Here is a 26,586-nt window from a genome sequence, read left to right as displayed (position 1 = left end):
GTTTGGGATTTTTTTCCCCCCCCCCCCCCCCCCCCCCCCTTCCTTTTTTTTTCTGCCCCACGATGTTGTTGTTGTTGTTGTTTGGATGCCTTTGTGGTTGGCGTGGGCAGTCTTAAGTGATTTGTGTGTTGCGTTCCGCTGGGGCTCTTTCTGCCCCGCTTTCTCGTTCGCGTTTCGGTCTTGCCTGCTGTATCTGAGTGCTTTTTATGTGCCATCATTTTATAGTGGCATGCTTGTTCGTTTTGTCTTGGTCTTTGATGGCACTGGGACATTGGTGTTGATGGCCAGCCTGCGTAGGCTGGCAGATTTGTGAATATAATGGCATGGTGAGCTCCTGCCCTGCTTCAGCAATTGAATTTGGAAGACTGGAATTTAAGAACAAGAACACAACCGCCTGCGGTCATGCACAAGGGTCTTTAGAGTCAACAAGGCTCACTCACAAGGCCCCTACGCAAGCATGTCTCTCAAGCCTGGGACTGGCGTCGCAAGCTACGCTCATGCATCAACCGCGATTGGGTCTCCTGTAGGACGGAAGGGATGAGAAAGATGACTGGTTTGGCAGCGATCGAGCAAGGACTGGCAAGGCGAACCTCCAGGCGATTTTGCGCGTGCGTGTACAAGTCGGAGAGCTGTACGTGGGCATGGTCAATTGTCGATCAGCACATGCTTGTCAGTGGCATATGTATCATCATGGAAGCCTATGTTGCGGGCGAGTTTGGTCACACCTGGTCCAGTCGAATCTGCAAAAAGGCCGAGTCTGCGGAATTGATGGGCAGCTGCTCAATCCTGTTACAATTTTGTGTCAGAGAAGTGAGTATCAAGGCATGCCTGAGCTTGGCTACAAGAGTGGGAAGGGGACATACTTGCGATGAATTTCGCTCACGATGGCGGGAAAGCTGCTACTGCCACCGCTGCCATTGAGAGTGCTGGCCCGCGAACGAGGCTGCACAGGGCGATAACCCGCACTTGAGGTGGCTGCGCGTGATCGAGCTCCCCCCTGAGGCGTCCTGAGAGTGACGGTGGCAAGGCAGTCAAATCAGCTTGCTCCGCGTTCAAAATTGTAAGCGCCGGTGGAATCTCAGAAGCGCAAAACGAGATTTCACAAGCCATATCTCGCCAAAGCAGTGCTTACGCTGCTCGTGAAGCTAGAAGGGTTGAGCATGCACATGCGGCACATAAAATGGGAGACACACGAACAAGCGAACAAGACGGGCCCAGACCAGAGGAAAACATGCCAAACATAGGTAAAGCAGACACGGGCGAGTCATGGGAAGGTGGGTGAGGTGGGCAGTTGGCGCGCTGCGGGCGCTCTGATTATGTGGTACGGCAAGCTGACCATATTGACTGCGTTCTTGAATGCGCTTCCTGTGACAGCAGGTTGAGGCAGAGGAGGTGTCTTGAGTTGCGATTCGGAAGTCGTCAAGGCAGACAGACATCCAAGTAACTCACCGTTGCTCCTCTAATTCAATGCTGAAGCAGCGGCCCAACAGGGTGGTAATCTCTCGTGACTAAGGAAGCACCAGACCGGCAAGGTGGATGGTGAGGCGGAGTGTCTGGTACGATGCAGACCACCGTCGGCTTCGCGTGCACGATGCGTGCATGTGAGGGAGGTCGGGGATGGGGCCCATATCCGTTCACAGGGTACTCACTCGGCTCTTACTCTTGAAGACATGGCATTTGTAAACGGGCGGTTGAACCGAAGTGTTGGCGGTGACGACGGAGAAGACTTGGGGATTGCTCGGCAGCAAGGTGGTGTAAGAAATTTGCGATAGGGCATATGAGTCTTGAATGGTATAATGGGAAAAGTTCATGATTTTGAGACCAGCAGTGGAAATGGCCAGCCACACGCGTTGCTTCTGCTCCTTGCTGGCTTTGTGCGCCGCCTAGCGTCATGCATCAAAAGCGCAGCCCCGGGTCCATCGCGAATGAAAATGATACTCTGGGCTGGGGTGCCAGAAAGAATAGAGGAAGAAGAGAACGAGAGAGACAGGAGGGGTGGGGGGAGAGGGAGAGAGAGAGAGAGAAGAGAAGGAGAAGGAGAAGAAGAAGAACGTACGCGCACGCGGTTGATGGCAGTAATTGCCATTTGCTCTCCTCGGCTCTCGGGCACCTCGATGGTGCCAACATACTACGAGGCATCGGGGAAAGAGAGGCCGGCCGCGCGCGGTGAGGCGTGGGCTTGGTGGTCAGGGTGGGCCAAAATGGTACAGCGTCGCCGAGGGTCAAAGTGCTGGACCAACCTTGGCTTTGATGGTAAAGCCATCAATGTATTGTTGGCGTTCTTGACTGGACATGGGAGGCAAACGAGCCGAACCCAGGAGTTCGGGGCTTAAAATCATGATGGGGTCATCGGGGGAGGAAACGGGTAACGTCGATGGCTCTTCTGCATCTGGAAAATAAGCCGTGGCTGGCTGGGTCATGCCTCGAGGCGCTGCCATCTTGACCATTTGTGTTGGCTCTGAAATAGCACAGCGGGAGAGGGGTGAGCCAGGCACCCCCCGAACAACGGTGCTGCTCTTCCAAACAACTCTTTCCACAGCAGCAGTGCCAAAAAAACAAACAAAAGTGCGAGGGTGTCGAACATCACCCAGCACCCGTGACAACACGATGTTGACACTTCCTCATGTGTACCTCTTCTGAAAGCCGTGATTTACCAGCAGCTACACTCCAGCCCGCGCAGCGTCGTCGTCGTGGCCCGTCGTCCATATAAAAAAAAAAAAGTAAAGAAACACACACACACACACACACACACGAAATTTCTCAAATTCCTGAAAAGCAAATAATTGTCAGACAGTCTGACATTGGCATTGAGGAAACCTGTTTCAACAGGTTTTGTTGTGATCATTTTGGCGCTGAGCTCCGTCGTCTCGTTCATCTCTTGTCGCTGTGTTTCGCGTGCCTGGACTCGAGTGCCACAATGTGTGGGCGGGCGGCGTGTACGTTGGCGCCACGGCAGCTTGCAGCTCGCTACTGTGGCACTCGGTCGAACACAGGAAGCAAAACCACAACGTCATCAGCTGCTAGAAAATCCGGCTCAGACGCGCCCGAGACCAGCACGAGCCCGTGCGATCCGACTGACAAGGCGAATCAACAGCAGCAGTTTGAGACAAAACCTTTGGTGGAGGGCGAGGCCAACGATAAAAAACCAGGCTGGGAGTCGGCGGCGTGCGAAGGCACCCCGTCGTGGCACTCATGCTTTCGCGGTGATTTGAGCAAATATCATCAGTCGTACAATACGACGCCCAAACAATATCTACCGGTGCTCGTGCAAGATCCAAAGACTGGGCAGCGCGTCTTTCATGTCATGCAGTGGGGGCTTGTACCTGCCTGGCATCGCGGCTCACCTCGCGATTTTGACCTCACCATGTTCAATGCCCGAATCGAAGGCATTCTGGATAAGGCAAGTCCCCTTGTCACCGACCACTTCTTCTGTCTGCCTCCTCTTTGCATCGAAGAAGGTGCAAGGGTTCTGTGACCATTTCTGATTGTATGACTGCTGGTCTCTGCCTGTCATGATCAAACTCCTGCAGGCGTCGTTTCGACATCCACTTGAGGCGGGTCAACGCTGCGTGGTTGTAGTGGACGGGTTCTTCGAGTGGGAACAGAGTGACGATCAGGAGAGGCGCCAGCCCTTTTTTATTTACTCATCCGACAAAGCCAATGTTGCTCGAGGACGCGCAACGCCCCAGGACATTGACGCGCTGAAGAGCGACATTCAGCCGCTTCTCATGGCTGGGCTCTGGGATGTCTGGCAGGCCAAAGATCCAGCCGTCCCGCCCCTCTACACCTTTACCATTGTGACTGTGCCCGCTAGTGCAGCGTTTGCTCCGCTTCACGATCGCATGCCAGCCATTTTGGATACGCCCGAGAAGGTGGACGCCTGGCTGACACCCCTGCCTGATGCCACTCCCTCCAAGAACTGCCAGGTCTGCTTCCTGCTCTCCACTTCCTTTTCTCGCCCCCTTTGCTCGTTGCAGCACTGGCATCAAAAGCGTCTGGACGCGCGTTGTTGCACTGTCTCTCATGCTGTGTTGTGATAGCTGCTCGCCTGGCTGTCACCTTCAGAAGCACTAAGTTGGCATCCAGTCAGCACCAAGGTGGGCAGCATCAAGGCACAAGGTCCCGAGCTCATCAAGCGCGTTCAATCTCAGCGTGAGAAGAAGCAGCGTCTGGCTTCCAGCATGTCGGTAAGTTAGATTGATCAAACATGCCTAGTGGTGACATCAACATGTCATGCCTGTCGTAGCCCCATGTGTATTTGGAGGTCTCACTTTGTAGGTGTGGCATTGCGTAGGCATGGCTGACTGGTGGTTCCCGACCTCCTCAGAAGCGGGCAAAGTCAGATCAAGCCACCGTCCACCCCATGGTTGAGCCAAGGACCGCGGTTCACAAAGATGACGCAGCTTCACGCTGCCCCCCACACAAACCCAGGCCCAATCCTAGCCCCTCTCCGCCTGGCTCATCTGCCAAGAAAGATGACGACGTGATTGTGTTGGACTGAGCTACCCCCCCTCGAGAAAACCCATGCTTGCGTGGCAGCGCTTGCAGTTGCAACCTGTGCGTGTGGTTCATTTGGCAGATGAGCGAGGCGGTTGGGTGTCGGCTGAGCCGATCAGCGTGCGTCATCAACGTCTGAACCGGAAAATTACATTTGGAATTAAGATCAAAGAGGGCATATAATTCAACGTCAAACAAATTCACACAGTGACACGGAACCACGACTCCAACAGACATTAACAATTAAAAAAGCCCATCTTTTCCAATACGCGACAAGAACATGTTAGAAAGTAACGCAAGGCAAATCAGCGAGGACCTCCATCGACCAGTGAACAAAGGTCAATGCGCAAGGGACCGAATAGAATGGCCAATGACGCAACGCGAAAGGCAATCGCCAACCTAGGGCGGGTCACGTGGGGCACGGGGGTTGTCGTCACCCACAGACTCACAGGCAAGAGCGAGGCAAACTTCCTTTGCATTGGCTCCAGGACGTCGTAACACCAAGCCGCCACAGGCGGGATGCTACGGCCGTGATCCATGCTTGTCGAGCATTGTGGCGCCCAGATCAGGGTGCGAGTTGGGAAAAACAAAAAGTCGCTTAGAGGATGGTGCAAAATCCCTTTTTGGCTGGTTTGGCGCTTGTCGTGCCCAAGGCCGGCTGCTTGACCTTGCGGATCTCGCGTACCAGATCATAAAAGGCCTCGTCCTGCGGCACCAAGTCAACATGAGCGGATTGGAAGTGGCAGACAAGAGCCAACACGCGCGTTGCTTTGCGCTAACAGCTTGGTCGGGTGCTACTCGACGCGTACGTACCACTTTGATGCGGCGCTTGGCGGAGGTTTCCAGGAACGGAACGCCGTACTGCTTTGCTAATGCCTTGGCTTCCTCAGTTGACACCTCGCGTTTGTCTTCCAGGTCACACTTGTTGCCGCAAACTGTAACGGGAAAAAAAAAGAAGAAGAAAAAAGAGCGCAATGTGCTGTCAGTTTGGGATGCCTTGATTCCTGTATGTTAGCACAAAATAACAAGTTACTGTTTGCGCCGTCGGCCCCCAACAATAGTATAAACGTACTAATCATGGGCACCGAGTCTGCATCTTTGACCCGCAGGATCTATCCATAAATAAAATCAAGGACGGGAGCAAGATGTTGAGATTTTTCGAGATGGTGGCCATGAGCAGACAGAGCAAACAAACAAGCCAAGCCAGTGTTGTCTGCTGGAGGGCACGAAAATGGTTCACTATCCAACCTGTTCCCTGAATTTGCCAATCTCGTCAAAGGATCGCTTGTTGTCGATGGAGTACACGCAAAGAAACCCCTCTCCAGTTCGCATGTACTGATCGCGCATAGCACTGACAAGAAAGAAGCAGGGCCGGAGTGAGGCTTTCCATCAACAAACTAGCATTAAAAGGGGCCAAGGCTTCAGGCGGCACGGCGGGCGCACCTATACTCTTCCTGACCGGCCGTGTCCAGGATGTCCAGAAGACAGGTTTCTTCGTCAATGACAACCTGCTTGCGATATGAATCCTCTGCAGTCCCAAGACGAGGAGAGGAGTGATGAGTGACAATCGAAACCAACAACGGATAAGGAACACTGGCCAAGGCGCCCGCCAGACCACGAACCGATGGTGGGATCATATTGCGTCACAAAGCTATTCCGAGTTGTGGGTAAACACAATTGTCAAGCCAGCGTGAGGGGCCAAGCCGGCAAGATGGCAAGCAGCCTGGGTGAGCAGAGTCAACGTACTGCTGTTGAATGAGTTGAATGGTGAGCGCTGACTTGCCGACGCCACCGCCTACGACCATCGCCGCGGGATTTCAGACAAGACTAACGGTGAGAACTGTCTTTCCGCCAGTACGGCGAGCAATTGCAACAGCAGCAGAGCAGTTGCCAGCAGTCATCTTTGAAAACATAACAAGAATTGAAATGGAAGGAAAAAAAAGATGTGGGGGAGGGGGGGAGGGGCAGCACATCTGAGGGGGACAAAAAGGTCGTTCAACTAATCAGGGAGAGACATTGGCGTGTGGAAGGTAGGCAAGTTTGTTTGATTTGGTCCCAACGGAGGCGCGTGCTCGCATCTCCTGTGGCGTTTGCTTCTCTTTGGTAACCAAAAACGCCCCTCATGGTGTCTGGAGCCCGGACTCTGACGCGGCGGCTTTTGTGGTGTGGGAACTGGGTGCGGGCGTGGCAGCACGAAAAGGAAAGGCTCGTCTTTTGTTACGTACCGCCAACAACAACAATCTTGTATTCAGTCATGGCTGTTTGTGCCGGAAACTGGACCAAGCCGCAGACAGCAGGAGGGCGGACGACAAAGATGCGCTGGAACTTGAGCGCAAGCTGGACTTTCTATCGTTTTTTTTGGTTGTTGTCATCACCCACGGGTGAGGCGGAACTGTGCCCGGCAGCATTTGTGTCGCCAACACCCCCCTCTTGAGAATGAGCCGGCGCACGTGCACTTACTCGAGACAGCAGCCGTCCGTTGGTGTGTTACCCGCACGCCTGTGGGAGAGAGAGAGAGAGAGCGCGCGAGAGAGATAGAAAGCGAGCACAAAAAAAAAATGAGCAGAGCGAAGAGAGAGGAGAGAGCGCGCAAGGGAACGAACGACTTGACACACACACACACACACACACACACACACACACACACACACACACACACACACACACACACACACACACACACACACTCACACACACACACACACACACACACACACACACAAAGCAACAAAAGAAAACAAAAAGAAGACAAAAAAAAAAGAATAAAAGCACGGAGGAGAGGAGCAAACATCATTATGAACTATGGGAGGAAGGGGAGGAGGCTGACCGCGCGAGATGATGCGAGGGCTGGGTCGGGTGCAGGTTGCCCAGCACGGCAGAGGGGCTAGAGCAGATGGTAGGGGGAGTCGTGGTCGGCTGTCCGGTGGTGCAGTCTGAGTGATGATATACGCAAGTGGCGTGCGCGGGCCACACAAAACGTTGTGTCGTTTGATTGACGTGAAGCAATGAGAGTGATCAAAAAGGCAGTCAGCACAGCAACTCGATCTTCATACGGACAATCAGAAAAAATGCAACACCTGAGCAGACCAGTGCTGTTCCAAATCCAACATCCAACCATCTTCCTTCCACCACGCCCGCCCGCTCATGTTCAGCTGGACGCCGGCACCAACTGCCGTTTATGGGATCGACCAGCCTCTGACCTTCTACCACTGACTGCCAAAAAAGGAACTTTCCGGTTTTTCTCGATTAATTCTTCTCTCTCTCTGTCTGTCTCACTTTTCTCGCTTGAGGAGGCTACTGCCAAGAAATTTGAATTATTCAATGATGAAATGTACCACTAATATGATTCAAAAAAGAAGAGAAACACCCTCAACAAAAAAAGATCGCACTTGCTTGAAAGCAAAGTTTGACCGTTTTAACGAATTTGAGATTCTCGTTTTTTTGGCGCTGGCGCTCCTGCTCTCTGATTCATCAAAAGGGGGAGGGCCACCAAGGCCGACGGGCAGCGACAGCACCATGATTACCTAGTGCCACAGTGTGGCAACACATTGCACGTCATGGCCGATTCTCCAGTGACGCAACCCGCTTCGCCAATCCCGGACTCAACGATCGCGGCTGCTCTCGACTCGTACTTGAGGCACGAGGAGCGGATTGTGCCAACCACAACAGCGCTCTGCCATCAGGCGCTTGTCGAGCCTGTCCAAGCCACCTTTGTGCTTCAGCACCAACGCGGTCAATGGGTATGCCGCCTTCAAGCAGTTCTGCTTCCCTTCCCCGCTTTCCCCCTTTGCCACTAGCCCCTCACCTTGGTGGATGCAAACCCAGGCACGGCTGTGCGTGACACTTCATCCGCACACATGCGGACCTGGTACGGTGAGTGCCCTGGTGGTTCCACCATTGTGCCTGCGAGAAATGGGACACCACCTGCTATTATCAAAGTGAGGCATGAGAGAGATCCTGCCGAGTGCTGTCATCCACTCAGCGTGTGCATCAACTCCCTCCACAACAGTTCTGGCTGATTGATCACACGGGACGCTTGTTTGCACGCATGCTGCAACCTATCCCTGCCTTGGTGGACCCCAAACAACTTGGCCGCCGGTGCGTGCTGCATCTCTATCTTCAAGAGGTCCTGTTTGCACGCAAGTCATGCCTCACCCCGGGTGTGTTGGTTGCAGCTACTGGTCGGTGTTGGGCAAGCTCGTTGACCTCTGGGATGCAAATCAGCAGCGGGCAACGCGATGCCTCGACCTCTTTGGTGCCCACCCGGTCCCGGGAAATGCGGTGTGTATTGCCTTCTCACATGCCAGATGCCATGCCGTATGACACCCTAGCCTGCTTCCCAAACCTCGACCTTGCCTATTTACTTGTGCACTGCTCATGACCGATGCCCACCTCAGCTGACGCATCATCTCCTGACGCTCCTGCACGTCCGCGTCCAGCGCCCCAATCCACTTCTCAAACAATTGGATCCGCCTGCATCACCCGGGGATCCAGCATTGCCGCCCTTTCTCCGCCGCTTCTCCTCGCGCACGTCCAATGATACACAGGCCTCCAAATGGGAAGACCATCGCACAAGCCCAGTTCTGCTGACAGGAACAGCTTGCTCGGCCTTGGCTGGCCCTGCCTGCCCTCGGTGCGCAAAGCAGTTGCCCTCGCTCCCTTGTCTCGCCCCTCCCTTTGTACAGTTTTGTCTCGTATTTTGGAACATCGCCGTCACCTTGCATTTCATTTCGTGTGATTCGTCTTGTAGGAGTGCCGTCACGGCCCCCCAGTTCGTCTGTGATAAGGTGTGGCGGCGTGACGTTCTTGTCGGTGTCCCTGCTTGGCTCGATGGGTTTGAAAATCAGGTTGACGCACTGCTTGCGCCTGTCCGGGTAGATTGCTGCTTTGTGTTGTTCACCCGGCCTAACGAGTGCAGCCCTCATACGTGGGCTTGTCGGCTTGGCCTCGGCGGGTGAGGTGACCGAGTGCATCGAGCTGATGCTTGATGCAGGTGTTCTTATGGCCCACGAAGATCGATATTTGGCCACTTGAAGTGACGCGAGTTTACGTGAAAAATCCCAGTGCTTCTTGTGCTGAGCTCTGCCATCGCTGCACCCTGGCTTGGGACAAGGGATTTCCGACGCATGCGTTTGGCCTGCAGCTTTTTGCGCTGAGCGCTCGAATCGTGCATCTTATTATTTTTGTCTCATGACGTTCATTTTCCTCGATGATGTTCCCATTCTTATTCCGAAATTCGATTCTTGGGTGTGCAAAGCTGGTCTGGAAGCGAGATTTGGTGTCGAACGTTTGTTTGCACACAAAATAGTGTTGACTCGCGCTTGAAACACGTTGCACTTGTGCAAGGCTCAATCGTCGCGCAGAGTACACGCAAACACACGGAAGAACGCCCACAAGATAAGGGGAACATCTCGGTTGTAATGGTGAGGATGGGAGGTAAATAAGTACACATCTGTTCGCACCGCGGTCATGGTATCACTTGGAACACAAAACACGGTGCTTTGGGTTGCATCAGCGCAAGTTTAATCCGAGGGTTCCAACGCCACGTAGCCGGGTCCGCGGAAGAGAAGGCGCAAGCGGATATTGTGTGGCACCTGTTCCAGCTTCTCCTTCACCTCGCTGATGGACACAGTCTCGAGGTCGACCACTAGATAACTGCGCGACAGAAATAGCAGGAGAGTGAGGCAAGCAGCCCAAGAAAGGTATCACAGCAAGATCACGAGGGGGCGAGCTAAAGTGCCTGGTTCCGAGCCAACCTACCCGACTTCGTCGTTTGTCAGCAGTTGCTGCGACTTGATGTTGGCGATGGAGATGATGTTGTTGATGTCACGCAGGACACCTGGAAGGATGGGGGTAGGGCGGTAATGTGAGAGGCCATAATGGCAGAGGGGGCCAGGCGTTGTGCCGCTAGTTTGGTGATCACGTTCGCGTACCAGGTGTGTTTTGGTGGAAGGAAACGACACGCGAATGACCCTCGTCGAGGCGGGCGCTAATGTTAATCTCCGGAACGTTGACAGCACCAAGAGTTGAGCCGCGGTCCATGTAGGCAATGATTTTGGTGGCCACTTCGCGACCGATGGAGGCCTGGGCCTCCTCTGTGGAGCCGCCAATGTGGGGAGTCAGGATTGTATTGGGGCAGCCCTGCAGAACGTTGACCCATTCCTTGGTGTGGCCCGCAGGCTCCTTGGGATAGACATCGATGGCGGCGCCGGCCAAGTGGCCAGAGCGCAGGGCAGCAGCAACGTGCTCAATGTCAACGCAGCTACCACGTGCTGCGTTGATCAGGTATGACCCGGTCTTCATCTGTCGGCACGATATGAAAGGGGGATGGCACTAATGAGGTGCACAGCACGATAGAGCCGGTAGCTACAGCACACGAGCGTGTGCGTGTTCTCTCTCTCTCTCCCTCTCTCTTTTCTATTCAAAGTGAGAGCTTCAGAGAGCATGGCCATGGGGTTTGCACGAACCAGGGCAATCTGTTCCTTTGTGATCATTTTGCGCGTGCTGGGGGTGGCAGGCACGTGGAGGGACACAAAGTCAGAGGTGCTGAGCAGCTCATCCAAGGTGGCTACTTGATGTGCATTGCCGAGCTGGAGCTTGGGCTCAATGTCATAAAAGTTGACCTGATCATCAGTGGCACGTGAGCTCCAAAGTCAGAAGTGCGAGGAAAGGCACGTGCTCGTAGGCCATGTCTTCTCGTACCTTGAGGCCCAGGGATTCGGCAAGGACGGAGAGCTGGGAGCCGACGTGACCGTAGCCAATGATGCCCAGCGTCTTGCCACGAACCTCATAGCAGCTAGAGGCGCAGTATCAGGTTGCAACACTCAGCTGGGACATGCATGCATTGGCATTGGAGATGGCGAGGCGTGGGGGAAAATCTTACCCGTCAGATTTCTTGTTCCATTCACCCTGGTGAATTTCCATGCTGCGATCGCCAGCTTGGCGGGCCAGCATGATGATCTCGGCAATGACCAGCTCTGAGACACTACGAGTGTTGGCGTACGGGGCGTTGAAGACCGGGATACCCTTGGAAGCAGCATGCTTCAGATCCGTCTGCGAAAAAGCAACAGTTACAAGACGGGGTCAGCATGGCAGGTGGGGAGAGGCCCGCACTGCGCCTGGTTCTCATGAGCGCTGCGCGGCGCGGTGCGGAGTGGGCGCGCTGGACCAGCCTGGGGTCGCTAGCTACCTGATCAGTGCCGATGCAAAAGCAGCCGATGGCCGTGAGCTTGGTTGCCGCATCGAGAACACGGGCGGGAAGCTTGGTCTTGGAGCGAACGCCAATAATGTGCACATCCTTGATGGCCTCGACAAGCTCTTCCTCCGAGTACTTGACCTGGAATATGGCGCATCAGATGGACGTGTCAGAGAAACTGGCGGCGAGCCGGGCCAGTGACAGTGTGCTAGGAGAGGTGAAGGGGAAGCATATTTGTAGCTCGGGCCTCTTGAGGCCCGTCATTCAAACGTGTGCAGCGCAGCGCCAGCGCCAGCGATGGAGGGTCGTGTACGTACCGCTTGGCGAACAGTAAAACCTTCAGCCTGAAAAGTTTTGACGGCCTCGGTGGAGATCTTCTCCATCAGAAGGACATTGATCGAGCTCGGGTCGCTACGCTGGCTGGCAGCCATACTAACGGTCTCAAGAACAGCTTCAACAACAACAACAACAACAGTCAAAACCTCCGAGTCAACAACGTAAAATGCCACTCACGGCGTTGCCCAACAGCCCGTGCCCTGGAGAGAGAGACACGAGCCACGAGACACCAGAGAGAGAGAGAGAGAGAGAGAGAGAGAGAGAGAGAGAGAGAGAGAGAGAGAGAGAGAGAGAGAGAGAGAGAGAGATGTGAGGAGAGACAGAGAGAGAGAGAGAGAGAGAGAGAGAGAGAGAGAGAGAGAGAGAGAGAGAGAGAGAGGGAGGGTGTTGGCCCACCGCTATCGCTGTTTTAGCTGAGACTTGGTGGTGTTGTGCTGCTGCGGGCAGGTGGGGTTGAACGTGTGGCTGGTTGGGAGGATAGGTGTGGAATTTATAAAGGTAATTTAGTGGTATGTGGGGAGGATGTGTGTGTGTGATGTGTGGATGTGTGTGAGTGTGTGAGCCCGTGCGTATGAAATTTGGAAATTTTTGCTCGGATTGTGTGTGTTTGTGTGCTTGTGAATTCTCGGCCCCTGCAAAAAACGGCGGTCGACTTGGCTCGAAATCAGCCCCGGTTACGAACAATGAGCTTCAAATGACGCTGCGTCGCTCTTTCCGCGTCCAGAACTGGCCCGATCCTCGTCCAGACCCGGCTGCCATTCAAGCAAGCATCGTGTGACAATCAACCAAAGCTTTTTTTGTCATGATGATGCCGAGCGCTGTGTGTATGTCAACGTCAACATTGCTACATGTGCACAACGAACTGCAAAACACAAACAAACAGAGAGAGAGAGAGAGAGAGTTGAGCAACCAAAACCAACAACTCTTCCCCTCTCTCCCAGGATCGCACAAACTGTGCGTAGATGGGTCAAAATGTAGACGGCACAACGGCATTGACCGCCAGCCAGTTTTTGTCTGACATCAAACTCTCGCCGCCAGATTTTGCTGGCAAGCAAACTCTTTTGTTACAGTGCCCTTGCGCGCTCACACACACACACACACACACACAGCACATACGCTCACACACACACACACACACACACTCGTGGCAGTCGCGTTATCTTTTTCTTCTTCTATTTTTTTTTTTTTTTTTCCGGGTACTTGTTCTCACACCTCACTATCGATATGGAGCTTTCACCTCAAGTGCGCGCCAACGTGGAGGAGGCCATCGAGTATGGCAAGGTGGCCTTCCGCTGGGGCTTTGTTCCCACCATCCTTCTTCTCGGTACGGACAAAAATACTCGCGGCTGCGCTCGTCCGTCTGTTTTTTTTTTCTTTTTTCTCGCGCTCACTCTTCGGTATCTCGACACAGGCCTCATCACCGGCCCCGAGCCCCGTCCTACACTCATCAAGTACGTGGTTTTGCGTTGCTCCTTGCCAAGAGGATTGGTGTTGAGCCGTTGTTACCATCGCTGGCCTGCACATGGTCTGCATTGTCCCTCATTTTTTGCCGTCCTCCTGCAGCCTGATTACGCTCTAAGAGCCCCTCAAATACTATTCAAGTGCCTGAAATGAATGAGACTCACGATGGAAGGCGACAAGGCAGCAAGAGATGACCATGCGTGGCTTTTTCGTTTCCCGCCTGGACCTGCGGTGATGCCTGATATTCCGCTTCGTGTACCCCCGAGTGGAGCCGACCGGGTCGTCCTCATGATTCCATGACTCAAGATGCTGGTCACGTGTTGCGTCTTGGCTCTGTCTGTCTGTCTGTCTGTCTTCAATGCCAATGCCAGTGCACTTGGTGTCTCGCGTTTTGTTTCGCGCCACCTCCAGGTCTTTTCTTTTTCTTAAGATTTGCCGCATTGAACCAGCCTGTGGCTGGCTGAGCAAGATCCCTATTCCTTTTTCTTGATCAATTCACGTGCAAACTCTTGTATGCAGGGTACCTGCTTGTGTGCTTTTCTTGAGCAGCCCCTTTCTCAATTTTCAAGCTCCCATGCTGGCTTTTTCGGCGAGTCGTGTACCTGCGTATACCCACCCACAACTGTTCTTCAAGCAGTCCCATGCCGATTTGAATCTCTTTTTGGTGTCATGTCACCAGCATTCGCTATTGCACAGGGCCGGTCAGTGGCTGACAGAGCAAGTGAAAAAGCTCATGGCACCGAGCACGAGTAAATGCCGGCGCAGGGAGAACAGCCGGCTCAACAAGTCATTCTTGATCATGAATTTTGATTATAACATTATTATTCTGCTTGAGAAGACAAGAACAAGGGAAGCAACGGCCGAGCAGAGGCAGTCGAAGCTCAAAGATGGTGGCTCACGCTTAAACTAGAAATGGAAACGATGGCGGCTTACTCTTGAACCAGCCCATCCGTTTAAGAACTGCCTCGCCGCCGACTGCGTTGCATTTCACCAATGACTTGGATATCAGCCAATTCGTGCCAAGTTTCAGAGCCTTTGCCAGATCCCGCAAACCGGATCAGACAGGTCTGTTGCTCAACGTTGATATCCATCACACGCCCGGGCCATTCTGTTTTGCCCACCGTCACGAGCACGTTGGCGTCTATTGTTGGCAGTGAGCGAGTCTCGATCACACCGACATTGGCAGGTTTGTCCTCAGAGCGTGCACCAGTGCTTGAGGCCGATGAGCTGGATCGGTGGCGTTTGCCACGGAGTGATGCCGACGCAGTCTGGCTGGGTGGTGGCACACAGGCCTCGCCAAGATGCGCGCAGGTCAACTCCAACGTCAACGGCGCAACGACCCCACGCGGCAACTCACGCGCCGCACCGCACAACTGGCAGTTAAAAGCCAACGGAAACCGGACCACAGCCGAAGCAAGGGCCGCCATGCTGCACCAGCACGATTGGGGCACTCTTGAGCCAGTCAAAAGTGCTCCCAACTTGGTCCTCGCCACGCAACCCAGTGCCAAGAGACGATCTTGCTGCTGGGCAAGGACTAACTGATCAATCATCAACTTGAGCGCCCAACCTGCCATTCAAAGCACAAGCAGATACAGTGGCAACGAGCCTGATGAGTTGACAGAACCACAACGCGCTGCATTCGCCGCCAACCGGCGTCACACACCCAGTCGATCGAGACACGACACGAGCAGAAGAACGACGCACCGAACCGCCCTCTAATTATTTTTTTCGTACAAAGAGGGGAGAGAGAATTGAGAGCGAGAGAGGGTGTGTGAGAGTGTCCAAAATCAAGCAGGATTCACGTTTTGCCATATATATTGTAATATTTACGGGTTGTAGACAAGCTCATCCCCCATAGTCAAATGGCTATGATGTGACGCTCTCACCGTCAAGGTCGGGGTTCGATTCCCCGTGGGGGAGTTAACTCTTTTTGCCCTTTTTTTGCCTTTGTGCCCAGTATAAGAATGTAAGAATGTCATCTTTTCTTTGCGCCCATGTCACTGTGTTCGTGTCCTGTATGTTTCACTGAGTTCGCTGTTTCATTGGCAAGCCTGATGGGTTTATGAATCTAATAGACCAGCTTTCGTAGCAACAGTAACACGGCTAGAAGGAGTTTGTGTAGAGAAACGTGAGGAAGTCTCTTGTGTGCAAAGTACGTGTTTTGCTTTTTAGAACGACGACACTCGAGAACGACGAGCGCCGCTGCGTGGATGAGGGAGAGAGGTTGCGGGGACGGGGGCGCTATTGTGTGTGACTGGTCCAGCCCCAGGGTGCGTGTGTGCGTGCGTGTGTGTGTGTGTACATGGTGGTGGTGGTGGTGGCTGAAGCCAGGGAGAGGAGCAGAGAGTGGCTGATTCGAGACGTGCCGGATGGACGTGGAAGAGGCCTCGGCTCGGGCTCACTACGTCGAAGTCCGCGTTTCAAGTCCAGATACCAACACAATGCTTGCAGTATCCCACGCCAGTGAGGATGAGGACTTGTTTCAGGCTGATGCCCCTGAGCGGGACGTGCATGGCGCCCCACCGTCGTCCAACCACGTCTCTTTGCGTGAGGGCTTACTCTATGACTCCGACGAGGAAGAAGCCCACTTCGACCTCCTTGATTCTCATGCGGGCGATGGCGACCTGCGTCTCGAGACCTTGCCTTTTTGGTATGCCTATGAGAAAACAGCAAAGACGGCTGCTCCGCCTCCCAAAGTGATTGTCGTCTATCCCACTTTGTGTGCAGGCGCTGCAGCGTTGGGTCCTCATCATCATTGCTCATCCATTGCCGGGCGGCCCGTGCCCCTTGTAGCGTCCGACCCTGCTTCAAGAGCCCACGCACAGCGCGCTACTGGAAACAAATTGTCGGCGCATATGCCATGCTCATCGTCGGGTTTGGTGCGTGTTGTTTGCAACGACCCAGAAAGTCCTTGGTTCGCCCTCTGCCGGTGATTAACAACAGCCAGTCTCCAGCCTACCCAGTTTCGCAGTGTGTTCCATGCTGACCGGTTTTTCAACTGACCGGTTTTTCAATACTTTATTTATTCATTTTTTTTTGCCAGTGCTGATCATGGCCGGCGTTGCCCTCGAAGCAGAAAAGGTCAAGGGTATGTTTTCAGGCCTGTGCTCAGCTGCACGCGCCCGCCCCACTCTCGGTGCTCTGCTGTCCGGTGTCACAAAGACTGCCCCGCTTACCTTGCTCATGCTTGCCCAACGTAGTCGTGGGCAGTGTTGTCTTCTACATTCTCGGCGCACTGTGCTTTGTCCCTGGCAGTGCGTTGATGCCCGACCTCCGCTCCTGCTGTCTCATGGTGTCAATCAACTTCGCCTCTCACCTTGGGCCACCCCATGTCTGCACTGCCTGCTTTGCCACTGCACAAATGCCTAGTCTACTACGTCTTCAACACCTGCATTGCCACTCACACAAGATCCCAGCGCCACCTGGACGATCTTTTTGCCCGCTTCGGCTCCTGAGCCGTTTATTACCTACAACCTGTCCCGGGTCTTGGTTTATGAATGTGCTTTTGGCGGCGAGTCGCTGACACTGGCGCTGGCGCTCACGTCAGTGCCAGCGAGGCGTTGCCTTGGAACCATTGCTTGATGCTGGAGCTGAATGTGTTTCCTATTTTTGTCTTTATGGTTTTGTTTGTTCGGTGTGTTTGTTCTTTCCTTTTTCCTCTGACTACGTAATCAGCGCGCCCAAGGCGCCCAAATGTCCCACTTTCTTCTCGCGCCAGGTTTGTGCGCTAGGATTCAAATCCAGAGGCTCATTCTAATCCAGAGACACGTCAAATTTGCATCTGGGGCCATAGCCCGACGTTTATAATTTTCTCTTCATGGCGTCGACGTACAACACCACATCGATGCGCCCCTTCTCTCATATTATGTACACCCACACACAAGGAATACTTGACGCGAAATCTGCTTGTTGTACAACAAGCAAATCAAAAAAAAAAAAAAAAAAAAAAAAAAAAAAAAATCAACCCGACGTCGCCAAACTAGTCGACACAAACACGAATACACGCGAAGAGTTGTGATCACACTTACACCATCAGCTCAATCAGCAAGGGCTGGTAGTCAAATCGCGGTTCAGCGGCTGCACACCAATGTCCACATTGTTCCACTGTGGAATCACCAGCTGCACTTGGCTACCAGTAGGTGACCAGCTACCATCCCGGCTCCTTTCATATCATGGCACATGGCAGATTCATGGTCAGGCTCGGAGACCCGTTCGAGTCGAAACCAGACCATCGTTGCAAACATACCGAGTGCTGGGGGAAGGCTGCTGCAGGCGGGACAGCAGGGCAAATGTGGACACGGATGAGCGGCGCTTTGGTGAGCTCGCCCATTCCCGAGGATCCTCCAATCGCAACTTGTAGGGGGTCAGGGGCGCAGGCGCAGCACAGCAGCGCAGTGGCCCTTCGGCCAATGTTTGGGCATCGGTGGCGTCGGCCGTGCAAATCAAAACTACTAGACAAGCCTGGGAGAAGACACCAGGAGCAACAGTCACCAACGAAGCGGGCAATAGGGTAAAGCATTGACAGCGGCGATGAGAGCTGACACCGCGCCGAAATGGGATGGCACAGTCCCATGACATACCGGTGTCACGGCGAGAGACGCTGCTAGAAGCGTAAGGACCCAACTGAAATCATCATGGTGCACAACGTGCTCGCTCAGGCCCAGCTGTGCACATGTAGATAGCGCCAAAAGGCCATAGAGCAGGCCCAAGCGGCAGCTTAGGTGGCGGCGCACGAGGAGGTAGGCCACCTCAACCAGTGTCAAAACGGCTATCACGATAGCGCACGCCCGCACCAGATATGTTGAGGCGCCTCCAGGCCAACACAGGGCTGCACCACAGGACGGCGTCCACCACACTGTTGGAGCGACAAGTGCCGTGGTCACAATCACCGCCACAGGAAGGAGCCAACATGTCAGGAAGAGACGGAAGCGCAGCATGGCCTCGGGCACCTCAGCAAAGGCGTTGGCCACCAAGCTCGCGGCGAAAGGTAGAGCCAGGACCCAAGCCAGGGCACTAGCCCCACCCACAGCAACGAGGCCCGTGGCCGCTTGACATGCCGAGTCGTGGTTCTCAGGCTGAAACAGGCCAAGGGCGAGCCCCACAAGAATCAGCATCAGGGCTACGAGCATGTTGATGTGATTGTACTGAAGTAAGCCCAGGCTATCCCGCCAGCCAATGTACCCCACCAGAAGTAGAGCCACGAGCAGTAGTACACCTGCCACCGCCAGTGCGCTGGCGATTGTCGAGACGGCAGCCCCTTGGAGTTCGGGTACGTCCTCGCAGGTGGGCCCGGCGGCCGAAACACTGCGGTTGGCAGGGAGCGCCGTGGGCTGGAGCGGGGCGCTCGTCGATGCAAGCGGGTTTCCAAAGGCGTGTACACGGCTGCCCAGAAGCGCCACGGCGGCTGTGTCATGGCAGGCACAAACGGCACCTGTCGCGTTGAGCCGCAGCAGTTGGCATTTCCCCGTGACTGGACCCTCCAACTGCTGGCATGTGACATCAAGGTGCAGTGTCGGGGTGCCAGCGGTGTCATGTACCAGCAAACGGGCAACGCTGGGCGGGGTCGATTCAACGGTTAAATTAGTGGCACCATCACTCAGGCCCGCCTGTCGCCAGGCCCGTACGGCAGCGTCGGCCACAGAAAAGGGCAAAAAGAGCTCCACAGCACCACCGGGAGCAGAGAAAGTCACAAGAGGGCTCAGGTAAGCCTCGGGCTCGCTTGCAAACGTGGTTGGATCCCAAACGCCCATCACGACGCTCGAGTTGTCGTCAGGCGTTGTGCTGGCGTACTCCACGGTCAGACCCTGCACAACGGTGGGGCGGACGCCGTCGGACGAGGCTGGGTTGATCGGGGTCAGATTCAGCAGACTGATGCCTGTATCGTGGAGGGGAAGCTCAACGCCACGCGCATCGTGGTGCGCGGTCTTGCCGAGCCAAACCGCCAACCAAGATCGGCTCCGCTGGGTCATCGCACGGAGACCTACGTCAGCTTGAACCAAATCTCGATTGGTTGTCAGGACGGCCATTAGCTTGTGCACGGTGACCAGAAGCGTGCCTTGGTCGTGGGCCGGGGCGTCCACGGCCAAGAGGGTTTCTATGATGCCGACAACGTCGCGAAGATCGGCGCGACCAGCACGGGCGCGAAGGGCAAAAGTCGGAATTTGCAAGTCCTGCAAAAACTGAGGTAGATCGGCTGCTGTGGCAGTGCGCGTTGGGGCTGCGGTAGCCAGAGCTTGAATCTGCGCGAAGCGGCATGCGTGACGATCCGGGGCCAGCCAGTCAATGATACCAGGATGACACCGACGACCAGACCAGTCTTCAAGCGCATCTTGTTGGCCGTCACAACAGTGTCGCAGGATATTGCCATCGCTGCTACTGGGGCAATCCAGGGTGGCGTCCCGCCCAGCAGCAGTGGCGGCCCACATACCGTCCTGGCCGCAAAGGGCGCGGGCTTCCTCTATGCACCGGGGTTGGTTGAGACAAAGAGTGAGCGTGACCGATTGGTTGCCAAGCGTTTCGGCTCACTCAAATCGGGTACGCATCAGGTCTGGGGGCAAGCTAAAGACTGACCAGCCTGAACTCGGATCAGAAGCACAGCCACCCAACACACGAGCCCCAGCAGGCCGGCGTGCGAGCGGGGAAAGGCAGTCATGGCGATGACCACGGTGGCCTCGGAGGGCGACAGGAACAGGCGTTCGTCTGGTCGAAGCTTGCGAGGCGTGCTGAGAAGCCACCGGATGGATGACCAAGCCACAAAATGTGCCTTTGGGTCCCTTTTGGACGGTGCGATGTGGTCAAAGTGTGTTGCCAAGATGCCACACTCGCTGGAAAAGAATAATAATCTGGCGTCTTGACTCTCTGGGCATGCGTCAACTGTGGCCTCTGCCCCGAATCCTGACCAGTGGGAAGGTCGTCCAAGCACCGTGGGCATCTGGCTGTCCCAACGACATCATGGCAGCAGGAAAAGGCCACCCCATTGACATCTGCTCCTACTGCACAAAGCAGTAAGGAAGAAATTGGGGCTGAAGGTGAACAGCGGACATGACTGACTGCTCTTGTCCGCAGTTTGAAAGGGTTCCCTCACTTGTTTCTCGCACTGCAAATTATGGGACGTTCCGCGCTGCTGGATTGATCATTGAGTCATTGCGACCTCCATGGACCAACAGATATGAACGGGATGGGCGGAGGCGGGATTTGGCTTGGTGTTGAGAGAGCAAGCATGCGAGAATGAATATCTCTATTCAGTTCAGGAAAAGACCTCCATCGCCAACAACAACCACACACAAAAACTCAAGCCTTGAAAAGCCTGTGCTCGAGCTCAGCTAGCGCGGCCGACTTAGTTGGCAACATAGACACTGCAGAGGCAAGGGGCGTCAAATAGAATCAAATGAGTACACGATAACGAACAGGAAGAAGAAGAAGAAGAAAAAAAAAGAAAAAAAAAAAAAAAAGCCAGAAGCACTCGCGAGAACAGCAAAAGGCATCAAACTCACTTCTTGGTGATACCGTCGCGGTCGGTCAGGCGGTTGAGGCTGTCATCGGTCTCGCCCTATCAAGGCAGAGCGGGTCCCAGGGCCGACGAGTTACGTCGTGAGCAAAACATATCCCAAAATGAAGACAATGTATGGAGCTGGATATAAATAACTCTAGGCACGATAACCTACCATGCTGCGGACGGGGCCGCAGATGGCGTACGAGTAGGTCTCAGCGGTCATGACACCAGTGGTGGGGTCAACCTGGCACACAAGCAAACCGAGGCGTGTGAGGACGAGTCAACGACTGTGGCACTTCGGTGGAGAAAAACAAACAAACAGATATGCGCGTTTGTTTCTAGTGGTTCATGTGGAAATCATGTTGGCTCAGCTGAAGTGGGCTGAAAACTCATGTACAGACAAGACAGGTCACCATCAAGGACTGTGGCTTGAATCGTGCTTCCCGGACATCAAAAGTGCGCATCATTGACCCCCCAATTTGCACTTGAGGACCAGACACGAGAATGCTCACAGTTGTCTTGACCAAGCCCCTCAAACGCATGCTCAAAACACCTTATGGCTCGAGGCCCGTTCATCGCATGCAAACGCGCGTTGCACTCTACGCCAGCAAGCCCCTGTGCACTTGTAATGGACACATCTTTTCAAGAGACACTCGCTTCACAAGCCGTATGCTGCTCCGTTGGAGTTGTTGAAAAGTGATGCACTATGCCGTGCTATGCTGTGCCATGCTATGCTGTGCTGTGCTGTGCATGTGTCAGCATGCCGAGTCAACATACCTTGGCCACGTTGATCTGCACAGCGGCGTGGTCGGTGGCACCAATGATGTTGTTGGTGGCCGAGCTGTCAGGCGTAAACGAAACGATAAGAGATAGCAAAACCGCGGAGCATGAGAACACCACGGGACCCAGCATGCCCAGCCAGGCCTTGGCTGGCGCGCCAGCTTGAAAGCCAAGTGCTTTTCACTCAAAACGGACAACAAGCAAGCAGGGCGCACGACAAAAGCCGGGCAGACAAAGCTGCCATCACATTCATCACAACGGCTGCCTTCTTATAAAGGGCAGCGCCAACGTACCACTTGCGGGGCAGGTAGATGTCGACAACCTCGCCGTGATCGTTCTGCATCTTGGTGGTCTTTGTGCAGGGAAAAAAAGTGTCGCTGCAGGTTCAAACCTCCCGCTTATCCTGTGGTTCAGAACAAGTGTTCCGACCCCTTCACGCGCTCATTTTGTGCCAAAACGTGAACATCGTCACACTTTACCAGGTTGTAAATACGTGACAGTGTGGCAGATATCACACTTTAATACTTGCTTAGTGCTACAAGCGAGACAAGTTGGTGAGTATTCCTCTCCTTCAGCCCCTTCAACCAACTCAGTCTCTCCGAGCCTGCGCCAATCCCGCACACTCTCTTCTTATACCTTTGTTTCTTTGTTGTTTAGACTTGCGGTCGATACCATCTCTCTGACCTTCTGTCCCTCACACTCCACCCCTCTGTCCGTTTCTCCCTCTCAACCTCTTGTCTCTCGACCTCTAGCCGCAGTGTCGAGCCACACCCACGTCAAGGAAGAAGCTTAGAGCGCCTTTCACGTCGCCACACGTGAAGTCAGCTCAGCACAGGTTTCGAGAGCGAAGGGCATAGTTTTTGTGTGTTGATCGGAACGGCAGCGCCTCGATTTAATCTGAGCCGGATAAAAGTAGCATTTATCAGAGCCACCCTGAGCAGCAACGGTTTTCAGCTAGGGTAAGTGTCAGCATCAACCTCAGTGTGAGACAGCCAGCAAGTTCATATGACCGTCTCCTCGCCACCTCGTGACCCCTTGCGCGCCGACTGGACCGAGAACTCGACCTTTTGTGCCCAGACAATGGCGCCTCAAAGTACCAACACTCACAAGGCCGTGTTTGCTCTTTGCTTCAGGCACGTCGTACCTGGCTCATTTTCACTCACAAGCCCATATGTCCGGAACACCTTGAGCCACCGCGATGGCCAACGACTATTCGAGCGATGAGGCCGATGAGGTGAGCGCCGTCGCTGATTCAACCCTTGTGTGTGTGTGTGTGTGTGTGTGTGTGTGTGTGTGTGTGTGTGTGTGTGTGTGTGTGTGTGTGTATTTGTGGGGCAGTGGTTGGGTTGGGGCCGTTGGGGTGGCGCAGGCGACCCTGTTCATCCCGAGTTGAACCCTGTTCGTCCCGACTTGGGCCGCTGCGCCCAAGTTCGCTCTCACACCGTTGATCCGCGGGCAAAAGCTTTCTCACCCTGTCCTTGCTCGGCCATTACACAGTGCCCTTTGTGCATGGAGCCATTGGTGCTCGATGATTTGCACTTTTACCCGTGTTCTTGTCAGTATCAGGTACGTTTGGGCTTCAGTGATCGCGTGCGCCTCGCCCTGCCTTGTTGGATTTCTTTTTTCTCCCCAAGAGTCAGAGCATGACTTAGGATGCTCTTACTGTTGTTGGGCTTTGATGTGATGGCACGCGACAATGGCTGACCTGATTGCTTCATTTGATTTTTTCAGATCTGCCGCTTCTGTTGGCATCGAATTCGCACCGAAGAGAATGGATTGTGTCCGGCTTGCCGCAAGCCCTATGAGGATGAGCCCGCTGAATATAATCCAGTGTCAAAGGATGAATATGCCAAGTATGGGGCTTGCACTAGCTTCAGGGACCTTTTTGCAACGGGCAATGCTTTTCGGTGCCCAGCCAGCACCTCATGGTTGTGATGCGTCTCTTGGGCTCTTGATCGATCTCAGGCTGCGAGAAGCCAAACGACAGAAAAAATTGGAGCACAAGCGACAGATTGTGGAATCCAGAAAGCAGCTGCGCTCCGTTCGCGTAGTGCAAAAGAATCTGGTCTATGTTATTGGTCTACCGCCCAAACTAGCCGACGAGGTGTGTCGACAACTTTTTTCATGTGTCAGCATTTTTGCATGCATCTCATCGACGTCTTTGCCTTGCAGGCCATGTTGAAGCGACCAGATTATTTTGGCAAATACGGCAAAATTCTCAAAATAGTTGTCAACCGAACTCCGTACTCACAGCAAGGACCACCCAGCTTTAGCGCTTATGTGACCTTTGCCACGGCCGAAGCGGCAAGTCGTTGCGTTCTCGACATTGACCGCAACGTTGTGGATGACCGGATCATCCGCGCTTCTTTGGGCACAACCAAGTACTGCAGTAGTTTCTTGCGCGGTCAAGACTGCACAAATCCTGATTGCATGTATCTTCACGAACTTGGCGACGAGGCCGTCAGCTACACCAAGGAAGACATGATTGCTGGGCGCCACACACAGGATGTCAATGTGAATCCCCACCGTGCGCAGTCCGCCAGTCTCAACTCCCCCGGAACTTCGCCTGCACTTCAGGGTGGCCAGCCCACGCTTCCACAGAATGCTGCCTGGGGCGGTGGTCTTGGAACCCCCGTTCCCTCCACGCCCGGCCCGTCTGAGGATGCCTTTCCGCCCATCGAATCAGTGGCCTCACGCACTGCGTCAGCATCCCATGCAGATGATGATGCCGCTCAGGCTCAGCAATCACAAGCCAGTCGTAAGCAGCAGCGCCGTCAAGCTCAGCAACAGGCCGAAGCTCAGGCTCGAGCCGAAGCTGAAGCCCAGGCTCAAGCCCAGGCTCAGGCTCAGGCTCAGGCTCAGGCTCAGGCCCAGGCTCGAGCTCAAGCCGAAGCCCAGGCCCAGGCTGCTCAAGCTCATGTACAAGCCCAGGCCCAGGCTCAGGCTGAGGCTCAAGCCGAAGCCTTACGCGCTCGAGCTCAAGCTGAAGCACAAGCACGAGCTCAAGCTGAAGCACAAGCACGAGCCCAGGCACAGGCACAGGCCCGCGAACAAGCACGAGCCCATCTTCGCGCCCAAGAGCAGGCCGACGCACAAGCTCAACCATCCCTTCACAGCCAAGAACCGCTGTCTCGATCCGCTCTGCCCTCATTTGATGATCCTCCTGCCTTTCACGAGCGTTTGCCTCCTCTGGGCTCACTGTTCCATCCCAAGATGGCTGCAAATCGCCCCGTCCTGCCTGCCCCCACACAAGCCCGCGAGACTCAAGATCAAGCCCGCCAACTTCCATGGGCCGTTAGCGACGGCACTCAGGACCCGTTTGCCCTGCACATGGACCCCCATACCGCGGGTCGTAGTGACTGGTCAGCACAAATGCAATCGCTCTTTCCCACAGTTTGGTCCAACGCCCCTGTCCCAGCATCCCGTGCTGCCCCACAACGAACCTCCATGCCCCCAACTCATCGACCCCAGCCGCACGTGAATGGTGTCAGTGCCCCAACGCTGGGTTGGGCGGAGGGTGCCAGCGACCCCCTACTACAGGACCCGGCCCTCTTGCCCCCTACCTCATCAAAGGCCCAATCTTCTGAGCTGACTGGTCAAAGTCGACTGGTTCACCTTTTTGAACGCAGCGCTACCCGTCGTTCTGGTATGTCTCAGTCACGGGGTTTTCTTTTTCTGCATCATGTGTTTTATAATACAAGTTGTCTGTGGCTCGCTTCTGATTGCCTTTTTGCCTCTTTTTTTTTGTCCTCTTTCTTTTTCTTTCAGCAGGTCCTCAGATTACTCCACAGCAGCAGCAACAACAGCATCAGCTACAACAACAACAACAACTACAACAGCTACAACAACAACAACAACAGCAACAACAGCTACAACAACAAGGCACTTCGCGCGGGGTTGCACCACCGCCAGGCCTCAATCTTCCCACATTTACAGACGGCTTGACCTCGGCGGCACCCCGTGGTACAGTTCCGGCCCGCAGTTACCAATCGAGCCGACGTTCAGAGGTACGGTAACCCTCAGCATTTCAACAGCGGTGGTCGGTGTTCTCCCTTTATAATGTACTTGTGCTTTGACCGCACGCCGTTGCTGGCATGTTTCGTTGGTTGGGACATTGGGCGTAGTGCGCCGTGTGTTTGTTTATGCTCGCTTGGATCTCTCGTATTGTCTGCTCTTTGGTTCTTCTTCCTGTTTTCTTCTTCTTGCCTTTTGTTCCTTTTCTTTTCGTTTCTCCTTTTGTCTTCTCGCAAAGAGAACCCATCCAGTCCTTGCCGACCATGTCGACCGTGTTGTTGTTGTACTTTGGTACACGGCGTCAACTGTGTTGTCGCCTTGTGCCTGTTACATCGATGAGAGGTTATATCTGTATAGTCATGATTCTTGTTTTGTTTTGTGGAAGCTACTGCAGCAAGGGAAGGCAGTCTTCCAGCATCTGCGGTCTTCGACCCCTTCCCTCCCAAACCTCCGAACCTCTTCATCTTTTTTTCTTCTTTTTCTGCATTGGAAAAATTGCATGGGGAGGGAGGGAGTATGGGACAGTAGGGCGCCGCATTCGCTTTTTGCATAAAAGTGGTATCTGGCTTGAGCCATGCCCTTGGTTGAAGCAACCGTGGTCTGCGATTGTCAGCAACCACGGGTTGGGATTTGGCGCCCTGCTCGTCTGCCCTCCTACCCTTGCAATTGAGTCCATTGTCGAACTAGATCTTCACACACGGTCTTGTCACCTATTTCATATGACGATCCCGTCTTCTCCTTGATCAATCCTGCTCGTTTGGCTTCTTTCAACCATCATCTCTCACCCACCCCTCCCCCCCCCCCCCCCCCT

At 54.3% G+C, this 26,586-nt stretch overlaps 9 protein-coding genes across 9 annotated transcripts; 3 read left to right on the top strand and 6 right to left on the bottom strand.

Annotated features, from left to right (window-relative positions):
• Window positions 1-16: 16 nt before the first annotated feature.
• On the bottom strand, window positions 17-2,447 carry MONBRDRAFT_33264 (uncharacterized protein; the record flags this gene model as incomplete). The annotated part of the gene is made up of 10 exons (XM_001747476.1): window positions 17-521; window positions 591-629; window positions 726-786; window positions 864-1,007; window positions 1,133-1,145; window positions 1,337-1,365; window positions 1,450-1,508; window positions 1,650-1,883; window positions 2,057-2,128; window positions 2,241-2,447. 10 exons carry the CDS (start codon window positions 2,445-2,447, stop codon window positions 465-467), a joined length of 915 nt encoding a protein of 304 aa, XP_001747528.1. The 3' UTR covers window positions 17-464.
• A 470-nt stretch (window positions 2,448-2,917) lies between these two features.
• On the top strand, window positions 2,918-4,636 carry MONBRDRAFT_9856 (uncharacterized protein; the record flags this gene model as incomplete). Its single annotated transcript, XM_001747569.1, has 4 exons — window positions 2,918-3,458; window positions 3,580-3,926; window positions 4,041-4,187; window positions 4,580-4,636. The coding sequence occupies 4 exons, from the start codon at window positions 2,918-2,920 to the stop codon at window positions 4,634-4,636; spliced, it is 1,092 nt and encodes a 363-aa protein (XP_001747621.1).
• A 459-nt stretch (window positions 4,637-5,095) lies between these two features.
• On the bottom strand, window positions 5,096-6,753 carry MONBRDRAFT_9855 (uncharacterized protein; the record flags this gene model as incomplete). Its single annotated transcript, XM_001747475.1, has 8 exons — window positions 5,096-5,203; window positions 5,311-5,432; window positions 5,570-5,609; window positions 5,746-5,848; window positions 5,941-6,025; window positions 6,244-6,292; window positions 6,469-6,470; window positions 6,723-6,753. 8 exons carry the CDS (start codon window positions 6,751-6,753, stop codon window positions 5,096-5,098), a joined length of 540 nt encoding a protein of 179 aa, XP_001747527.1.
• A 231-nt stretch (window positions 6,754-6,984) lies between these two features.
• Window positions 6,985-9,470, bottom strand: MONBRDRAFT_9854 (uncharacterized protein; the record flags this gene model as incomplete). Its single annotated transcript, XM_001747474.1, has 3 exons — window positions 6,985-6,996; window positions 8,303-8,400; window positions 9,215-9,470. The coding sequence occupies 3 exons, from the start codon at window positions 9,468-9,470 to the stop codon at window positions 6,985-6,987; spliced, it is 366 nt and encodes a 121-aa protein (XP_001747526.1).
• Window positions 9,471-9,723: 253 nt separating this feature from the next.
• Window positions 9,724-12,179, bottom strand: MONBRDRAFT_37889 (uncharacterized protein). Its single transcript, XM_001747473.1, has 7 exons — window positions 12,010-12,179; window positions 11,687-11,833; window positions 11,381-11,550; window positions 11,200-11,293; window positions 10,431-10,800; window positions 10,258-10,336; window positions 9,724-10,152 (listed from the first exon to the last, which is right to left on the bottom strand). The coding sequence occupies exons 1-7, from the start codon at window positions 12,121-12,123 to the stop codon at window positions 10,020-10,022; spliced, it is 1,107 nt and encodes a 368-aa protein (XP_001747525.1). The 5' UTR covers window positions 12,124-12,179; the 3' UTR covers window positions 9,724-10,019.
• Window positions 12,180-14,442: 2,263 nt separating this feature from the next.
• On the bottom strand, window positions 14,443-14,916 carry MONBRDRAFT_37888 (uncharacterized protein; the record flags this gene model as incomplete). Its single annotated transcript, XM_001747472.1, has 1 exon — window positions 14,443-14,916. One exon carries the CDS (start codon window positions 14,914-14,916, stop codon window positions 14,443-14,445), a length of 474 nt encoding a protein of 157 aa, XP_001747524.1.
• A 942-nt stretch (window positions 14,917-15,858) lies between these two features.
• MONBRDRAFT_9851 (uncharacterized protein) lies at window positions 15,859-16,944 on the top strand (the record flags this gene model as incomplete). Its single annotated transcript, XM_001747568.1, has 4 exons — window positions 15,859-16,139; window positions 16,217-16,368; window positions 16,533-16,577; window positions 16,859-16,944. The coding sequence occupies 4 exons, from the start codon at window positions 15,859-15,861 to the stop codon at window positions 16,942-16,944; spliced, it is 564 nt and encodes a 187-aa protein (XP_001747620.1).
• Window positions 16,945-17,152: 208 nt separating this feature from the next.
• Window positions 17,153-22,118, bottom strand: MONBRDRAFT_33261 (uncharacterized protein; the record flags this gene model as incomplete). Its single annotated transcript, XM_001747471.1, has 9 exons — window positions 22,055-22,118; window positions 21,759-21,822; window positions 21,154-21,225; window positions 20,983-21,038; window positions 20,060-20,211; window positions 18,070-19,946; window positions 17,736-17,950; window positions 17,322-17,391; window positions 17,153-17,242 (listed from the first exon to the last, which is right to left on the bottom strand). The coding sequence occupies exons 1-9, from the start codon at window positions 22,102-22,104 to the stop codon at window positions 17,153-17,155; spliced, it is 2,646 nt and encodes an 881-aa protein (XP_001747523.1). The 5' UTR covers window positions 22,105-22,118.
• Window positions 22,119-22,548: 430 nt separating this feature from the next.
• Window positions 22,549-25,706, top strand: MONBRDRAFT_37886 (uncharacterized protein; the record flags this gene model as incomplete). Its single annotated transcript, XM_001747567.1, has 7 exons — window positions 22,549-22,720; window positions 22,895-22,995; window positions 23,259-23,327; window positions 23,493-23,614; window positions 23,727-23,865; window positions 23,934-25,238; window positions 25,530-25,706. The coding sequence occupies exons 2-7, from the start codon at window positions 22,960-22,962 to the stop codon at window positions 25,704-25,706; spliced, it is 1,848 nt and encodes a 615-aa protein (XP_001747619.1). The 5' UTR covers window positions 22,549-22,720; window positions 22,895-22,959.
• Window positions 25,707-26,586: the final 880 nt, after the last annotated feature.

This window comes from Monosiga brevicollis, genomic scaffold, assembly GCF_000002865.3.
Source record: "Monosiga brevicollis MX1 MONBRscaffold_17 genomic scaffold, whole genome shotgun sequence".
Lineage (NCBI taxonomy): Eukaryota > Choanoflagellata > Craspedida > Salpingoecidae > Monosiga > Monosiga brevicollis.
This window is presented reverse-complemented; position numbering and strand designations above follow the sequence as displayed.

What these genes read in the sequence shown, in the direction of transcription:
- MONBRDRAFT_37889 (XM_001747473.1), bottom strand. Translation starts at nt 12,123, where the DNA reads ATGGCTGCCAGCCAGCGTAGCGACCCGAGCTCGATCAATGTCCTTCTG. An exon ending in TGGAACAAGAAATCTGACGG is followed by an intron (nt 11,294 to 11,380) that starts GTAAGATTTTCC and finishes CTGCGCCTCTAG; the next exon opens with CTGCTATGAGGTTCGTGGCA. An exon ending in CTTCCACCAAAACACACCTG is followed by an intron (nt 10,337 to 10,430) that starts GTACGCGAACGT and finishes CCATCCTTCCAG; the next exon opens with GTGTCCTGCGTGACATCAAC.